General features: G+C 27.9%; 1 protein-coding gene across 1 annotated transcript in view; it reads right to left on the reverse strand.

Moving 5' to 3' along the window:
- Apoltp (Apolipoprotein lipid transfer particle) overlaps window positions 1-8,800 on the reverse strand; it is a gene marked incomplete at its 3' end in the record, with an annotated part of 131,866 nt that overhangs the window by 21,893 nt on the left and 101,173 nt on the right. Inside the window, 4 exon segments of the mRNA XM_067049064.1 lie at window positions 685-841; window positions 1,581-1,780; window positions 3,741-3,870; window positions 5,072-5,183. Of these exon segments, the coding sequence (XP_066905165.1) occupies window positions 685-841; window positions 1,581-1,780; window positions 3,741-3,870; window positions 5,072-5,183 (599 nt within the window).

The raw sequence follows: 8,800 nt of genomic DNA on the forward strand, positions 1-8,800 counted from the left end.
AGGAATCCTTGGATTAATTATTGGATTATTAATTCTTGGATTAAATTAAATCCTGTTGGAAGAAAAAATATAAAACATCCTGAAATAGTGAGAAAATAATTAAAATGTATGATTTCTTATTGATAATTTACATGAATAAAATATATATAAAATTTTAATTTAATGTTTAAATAAAATAATTTGTATTATAAGGTTAAGTCTCAAACATTATTTATTATCACTTTAAATAAATAGGTTTCAGCCAACCTAGCCATCCTTGAGGTTAATATATTAATTAACAGTTTTTATTATACATTCATTTATAATAAACAACATTAATAATAAATCAGCAATATCTTAAATACAAATTTACACCATACATCCAACAATTAAAATGTTTTGCAAGCTGTTCTGCGCAGGTCAATAAATTAAGTCAAATTCAACCTATTAATTTAATGTTGTGGCATTGTGTAATAACTTGTTCTAAAATTATAAGTACAGATGAAAGTTGGAAACCAAAAGCATCAATATAAATAGACAAATAAAAAATTAGAAAAAAAAATTGTTCGAAATCTTTTTACATAAAAATACATCCGATCAGATTAAGATAACTTTCACATTTTTCTGATTCAACATATTTTTCAATTTCCATAAATATACCTTAATTATTTATCATTCATGAAACAATCTTAGGAAGGAACATACCTGATAATTCAAACAGACAAACTTCAAATTTGAAATTGCAGTGGAGTTTTATTCCGTTCTTATTTTGAATAGTCACTATACCTTCCTCGGCGAATATGAAAGTATCTCCTATTTGTAGTGGTAGGAAGAAACTATTATGATTTTCCAAGGACACGATCTATAACAATAATATACATATATAAATAATTGACTGTATAATTTCAAATTATGAAGAGACTTGAAAAGCCCTGATGAACTTCTACAAAGTGGGCCGAAACGTCGGAAAATAAATAGTTGTTAAATATTTTTGTTTCTCTTCCCTGACCATCTTCTTCATAATTTTAAATATAAAAATAATATTTACCCAATAATCAGTTTTAATTCGTTTATATTAATTTTCTATTTAAATATATTGATGTTTAATATAAAATAATTATATATGACAATTATGTATGTGTTTCCAAAGGAGAAAATTATTGCCAGGAACAGGCAAAGGTGCAAAAGAGTGAAAATATATAATATAAATTTGAATATTACTTAATTGTTTCAGATCCTCTTGAAATAGGGGATTCTTCCAAAGAATACTCTTATTAAGTGAAAATCTTTTTTAATCCCATGGTAATTGCTTAATGAAGGAAAATAAACGAATCTTGTTAAGTAATTAACTAATTTTATAATATTATATTTAAGTTTATGTGATTATGTGAATTTATGATTACATTAAATAAATGGTTTAATAAACTTCACCGATCCTTGAAAATCATTGATCATCATTAATGAAGTAAGATGTTTAGATAAGGATAAAATAAAATAATATAGTAATGTAAGATTGTATAATTAAACTTATGCTTGATAGTTGAAATAATAGTTTTGAATTTTAGGTTAGTTAAAAAATTAAAATTTTTTCATAAACTTACTTGTTTGTGAAAGTCAACATTTATGATAGCATCTTTTGTGATCAAAATCAAAATATTATTAGAAAATTCGTGTTTTAAAACTAGTGAGAAAGAGTTCTGGACGAAATCTCTGGCCAGTAGATATGAGCAGTCGTCAAAGGTTTCAACGTGGTTGCCATCAAAAGTAACAAAATGTCTGTCGCTAATGACGATAGCTTGAGCTGAAATAAATATGTATATATAATTAACAGGATGTATTGCCAAAAAAAAAATGTAAACACTTAGGTTCTTATAAAATAAACATACAAAAATTATATAGGCAGACTTTTTTTTTCTCCAGAATGATCCTTTTGTAGAAAAGACTTTTATTGACAAAATAAAATTTTTAATAAAAAATAAAGACAGGACTTATTTTATTTATTGAATAAATATAGATGAAGTATTAAAAATATTTGTGTAATTGTATATACATTTTTCAGATATCTATATATCCTGAATTAGTCGTTAAAGAAATAATTTTTTTTAAAATCCAAACTTTATCCTTACAATCCAAAATCCTTTATGTTCCTTTCTATGTTACAGATCAAATCATTCATCAGTACTTTAATGTTACCATTACCTGATAATCCTTGTAGGGGCCTGAGAAGAAGATGGTCTCGAGATCTCTAGAAATATTATTGCAATTCTATCATTGAGTAGATTCTCCACATGTCTGTATCATTCCATTGTATAACTTACATCAAATTTACTATTTTTATATGTTATAGTACTGTTATAAATATCAATAAGTGAATTTTTTTATTGACAAATTAAAATTCTGCGCTATAAACTTATTCAGTATACTTCAAAATTTAAATTTGCCGTGTCAAACAGGTTTTGAAAATCAACATTTTAAATACAAATTTAACTTTTTAAATTAACTTAAACATATTTAAAATATCTATCCAATCGTATGTAAATTTTTTCAAATATCGTCTCTGTATTTTATATAATAAATATGCTACAAGTGATAAAAACATGTGGAGAATCTACCCATTGATAAATTTCCAAACATCTATTTCAGAAAATTTAATTGTTTTATTGACGTATTAATATTCTACACCATAAACTTATTCAGTATATTTCAAAATTTAAATTTTTCCGTGTTAAAAATCATAATTTTTATTAATAATTTAACTTTTCTCCACGAATTACCCATTATAATCTAAAGTAATATTGATGATTTTTTTAATGTAAATACGGTTGTAAATATCAATAAATAAATAAAATGAAATAAAAAAAATATCTCCGAACTTCAACCATAAATTCAATTCACAGTGAGTGTTTGAGGATGCCCCCCAAGCACTTTTTAATGGGACTTGGAGATGTTGCTATACCACTTTCTAATCATAAACATGAGTGAGTAAAACTTCACCACACTCAGGCAAGAGAGGCGGTGGCGGCAAGATGAGAAGAAATGAACAAGAGAGAAACCCGTCTTTCATCGTAACATCCAAACCAAGTAACCTATAATCCCTTTCATTATTCATTGTAAACTTAGCAATAGGCAAAATTAACCCAAATTCTAATAACTATATTGTAACCCTTTTGAAAAAACAAACTTAATCAATTGTTTCATAACTATTAAAAGAGGTTTTTTTTTTTTTTACATTTTGTTCAATATAATTATTTCAAATAATTTCTACTCCGACTCCGGTCCAGTCAGATACCATCAAATAGTACTGGTATATTACAAGTGGGCCTAGTGGTCCTTTTTTGCAACCCCTGATGGCTACCTAGGTTGCCACCGCGTACTAACCAAGGTGGGAGTGTCAAGATTCATTCTTCAGGACCGCCGAAAAATAAATGTTAACTGCCCCAGGTGGGAATCGAACCCACAACGTTCCAGAACCGAGCGCACAAGAACCTGCGCCCCAACCCGAACAGCCGTCACGTCCTTACCATCAAATAGTAATTCACGTAATATCTCCCAAAAATGAAACACAGGGAATACTTGAATCATACAGTGAGGTGTAAACATAATAACACATATTCTTCATTTATTAACATTGCTGTGTGATTTGATATGAACTGAACTTAATCCATGTTCAAGGATCAATTCCTAACCAATTTCGGTGCAAAGATATTAAATTGGATTGATTCATCTAAAATTAATATCACAATTACTTATATTGTACTTACCACTAAATGGCGGAAACCACTTGGATGGTTCAACCAGTGGAGCCAACTTATAGTAATATGTCCAGAAGGAGTTATTGTTTGGCGAAATGAATCTCTGTATCCTTTTTAATATTTTGTACTCCATAATTTCCTGTGAATGGTTTATGTTAATAAAATTAGGCTAGTAATTAGTAATTTATATAAGCTTAAATATTTAAGGATTTTTCTTTAATAATAAAAAAACATTGCATCATTAACTAAGTTAAGTAATTATTAAAATTAAGTATTTTCAGAAAGTTAGAATTTAAATTCCAGTCCATTTAAGTTCCTTCTGATTTGTTAATTTGTTTGTAAATAAATATTATCGTTTTATTTTTTGAAGAAGATAGTTGACCGTATGAAGTATTTTGTAAGAAAATAGTCCGGGTGGCGGTCAATAAAGATACAAAATAGTAAGAAAAAATTTTAATACTAACTAACGTTTCGCTCAACTTTGGAGGGCTTCGTCAGTGCTGTCTTGATTGAAAAAGCTGTCTGTTGTCACCATTTTTTTAATCAAGACAGCCCTGACGAAACCCTGCAAAGTGGGGCGACACGTTGGTAAACATTAAATATTTTAGATTTATTTTTTATTAATATACTTGTTTGAGAGTGGTTTAGTTTCTTTAAAACAATTTTAACCCTTTTTCTCTCAACTTTATTCTTTTTAAACTTCCGACGTTTCGACCACTTAGGTCATTTTCAAGGATTCCTTATTTTGTTTTCATTTTTTCCTTTAAAATTCTTTAAAGAAGACTCTTTCAGTTGGAGTTTGCAAATGAACATAGTAAGAAAAGTGGTTAATAAAAGTTTTAAATTTGAGAAGGAATTTTATAGAAGAATTTATGGGACAAAGGCAATTAGCCGGCATTTAAAGAATTTTAAAGGAAAAAATGAAAACAAAATAAGGAATCCTTGAAAATGACCTAAGTGGTCGAAACGTCGGAAGTTTAAAAAGAATAAAGTTGAGAGAAAAAGGATCAAAATTGTTTTAAAGAAATTAAATATTTTTCTTTTACTATTTTTGTGCCTTTATTGACCGCCACCCGGACTATCTTCCTACAATTGTCCTTTTATGCTATCTCTTCAATAAATATGAAATATTTATTTTAAAATTTGAAAAATCCAAATCAAATTTATTTCTTATGACTGATATAATATTATTCTTAATTTACAAAAAAAAAAAAAATGTGTAAATCTACGTTTTCTATAGGTAAACCCAATATTATGTAATGAGTTTAATAATTTTATTAAATTACTATAATAATAATATTTATACTAGTATAATAATGTTTAAAAAATTAATTTATTACCTCATAATTTGGTGTTTCGTTGAATGCGTGCCATGGCATCGGTAACTTTTGTTCTAATATTATTTTTCCTCTCTCTGGTTCAAAAACGAACTTGGTACGGGCGCCATGATTTCTATAAGTAATATCACATACAGAGAATTATTTTTTTTTAATTTAGTTTATTAATGGCAATACTAATTGCACTTTATTTGATAAATATTGATTACTTTTTATTATGTAATAATACTATAGATTGATTATAAACGGTGTTGGAAATTAAATGTCTTGACTGAAAATAATAATTATGGGTTACAAAACAAGAGAAAAATTCCTAATAAAGGTGTGTCAGTTAGCACTTTGTCTAGATGATATTTACTTATAATGATTTTAATTTTTATGAACTATTTAGGTTATAATAGAAAAATGAATATGTGTTCCATTTACTTCATTAATGGAATATAAAAAGCAACTTTCATATTAAATGTTGTTCAAAGTGATTACTTTGAGCATTAAGACAGGCTTACCCTGTTTCTTATAGTACAAGTTTGAGTTTTGGAAAACATTATTTCAGAAACTATAGGACGTACAGATGTCTGTCAGCACTCAAATTAACCCTCGTTAATTTTACTATAAAATAAGTTATAACGTTTATCTTTGTAGGAGTAGTATTTTTGATGATATTTGACAAAATAAATTCGCAAACTGTTAATTTCTAGTTGTTCGTATAAAATGTTTGGTTTTTGAAAAAATATATCTCCAGATCCATAAGACGCACATATGTCTGCCAACACTCAAAATAAAGAAAATTTAACGTACTATAAAGTAGTTTATGGCACTTATCTTCATAGGGATAGTAGTTTTTATGATATTCACATATGAATATTAATTTGGCAAATGAAAATTTGTCCGAACAACTATAAATCAATTATTTTAGCAAATATCGTGAAAACTACTACTCCTACGACGATAAACGTAATAAACTACTTCATAGCCCATTAAACTAGCTTTAATTTGTGTGATGACAGACATCTGTACGTCTAATGGTTTTTGAGATATAGATTTTTCAAAATAAATTCACTAACTACTGATCTTTCAGTATGTTCAGGGCCCTGTTTCATATTAAGTACAAACTAATACTATTAGTCTTGTAGATTTATCTTAATTCTCTTACACAAACTTTTACAATAGTAACTTGTTCTTTAGTATTTTTTAATTCCTGTAGTATCACTAATAGTCATCTCTATCATGAAAAAAATAAGTATTAGTATTATTACCACACTAGTTTCTACACTTGAACTAATACTATTAGCTTTCATTATAAAACAGGGACCAGTACAACATTTTTATGAAATATTGCATTTTAAAAAAGCCTTATCTCGAGAAATATTGAACGTAAATAGCTCTGTTAGGGCTTAAAGTTTAGCAAATTTACTCTATTTGTAATCATGTTCTCTAAGATTTTTTATTGTGGTTGATAGTTTTAAAGATATAGAGCTCCGAATAAAAAAGTTATTATTTTTAACGTTTTTAAACAGCCGCCATTTCTTATTCCCCTTACCTGTACTTAGCAGACTCATCAATTTTGACTAGTAATCATACATAATTTTCATTAAAGTAATAACAAATTGAGGTGAAATAACTGACTTTCTTCTCCTCTTGTGCTCTTGTACCATTAAGACATCGGCGGATTTGAAACCACAGTTTTTTTTGTTTCTGGTTGTATTAAACTCTTTGCATGAAAAAATCTTAATTATTAATGAAGAAGTATAATTGAAACTTTCTAAACAATAACAATATCCAGTACCGCTACTGGTGTGGATGAAATTTAATATGAAAGTTAATGTTTACATTACATTAATAAAGTAATACACACATAAATTTATTTATTATAACCTAAATAAATCATAAGAACGAAAGTCATTATATGGGATTATTTACTGAACAAGCCGTTAGTGGACATACACTCATAGGGATTTTTTTTCTTGTTTTAATATCCTTCATTAAAACATAAAGGTGTTAAATATGTATATTTTCTGTTAAAAATAGGCTCAGTTTTTCCCTAATTTTCTATTAGAACACTTATTCCTGAAAAGCTGCTTTACCTTTCTATGTGTGGATAAAACAATTTAAAATTGAGTTCATATAGTAGAATAAAAAAATTCAAAGCTGACAGTCTCTATGAAGACCAAATTATTAGTTGTAATTTTCCTTACGTTGTAGAAGTAGGATAAATCTGGTTTTCGAAAATTTGGACCCTAAGTGGCTTAAAAAAAGAAATTTGATAAACCTGGAATATTATAAACTCTCACTTTAAATTCTTTTTAATACGAAAATAAAATCATCTGAATTGGTCCAGTATTTGAAATATAAAATGCAACTTCGTTTTATCTTTATAGAAGAGATCGAACTCCTTATTAACTTCCTTACATAGTGATTACCCTATCTCAAAATAGCAATTTTACTGAAATTTAAAATTAAGGGAAGAAAAAAGCCCGGATTTAGCACAAGGTTCAAGATCTGCACGTAGAACGAGTCTGAACCGGAAGCATCCACCGAAAAAGAAATATATACCGATATGATTGACACCTACTCTCCTTTGACTAGTTAAGAGAAAATCCTGGTACCACCAAATATTCAACCAATATTGAAAGATAAACAAAAATATTAAGATGTACATAGAACAAGTGTTTTTTTTCCATCAGTAGATGTCATTCTACACCATCATAGGTTGTGCATAAATGTTTAAATATACTAGACAAGTCTTAACGGAAAATGAAATATTATTCGAATGTAAAATATAGTATGGTATTGAATTATTCTCAGATAATTCTTCCAGTACAGAACCGGAGAAAGTTACAGACAGAACAGCAAGGCGAGTTAGATCTTCTAAACAATAAGTATAGGAGTTGTTATCCATCTTCTTAATATAGTATTGAGAACCTGTGCGGGTATAAAAATAATAGCCCACCTAAATAAGAGGATAGAGTCAACAACTATTCCACAGGCCTAAGCAAGGGACAGTGCTATAAATTGTAAAATGGAAACCGTCAACAGGAATATTTATAATATTAGTCCGTTTACCTAATGAACAATTAAAAATTTAGGGGTAACAATTTTTAAATACTTTAATGAAAACTATATACAATTAAGAATAAAAAATTGATGACTATACCAACCATGGTAAGGAGGAATAAAAAATGGCGGCTGTCGCAAAAGTTACAAAATATTCCTTTTTTAGTTATTTCAATTAATGAAAACATTAGTCATTATTTTCTTTTAAAAAAAACTTAATTTTTACCCAGACTATTCAAGGGATATAGTAAATGTCAATAAAAAGTAAATATTGAATCAATTACGGTGCACCCCTGTAAATTTAATTTTTTTTTTTTTAATTATTTATTTAATGTAATTTACAACTGTACAAAATAATACAATAGGTAAATATGTTGTATGTTTCATATACGCTTGAAAATCTCGGGAAGGAACCACCCATTGGTGGAACTTCAAACATTAATTTAAATTAGAAGTCCCGTGGCCAACTTCTTTTCAGACGCCTCGGAGGATTATCAGGGATTGTTAAGGATGAAAGATTAAGAATGAATGGGTTAGGATGGTTAAGGAGTTTGGAATGAAAATACGCATATTTGTTTTGGGTCAAATCTGCAATGAATGGGATGTTAAGGTCTTTGTGAATGAGTTTATTTGTGACGTAATAAGGAGCATCAAGGATTTTACGTAGGATTTTGGATT

This window comes from Halyomorpha halys, unplaced genomic scaffold (genome assembly GCF_000696795.3).
Source record: "Halyomorpha halys isolate HHAL.00 unplaced genomic scaffold, Hhal_1.1 Scaffold214.1, whole genome shotgun sequence".
NCBI lineage: Eukaryota > Metazoa > Arthropoda > Insecta > Hemiptera > Pentatomidae > Halyomorpha > Halyomorpha halys.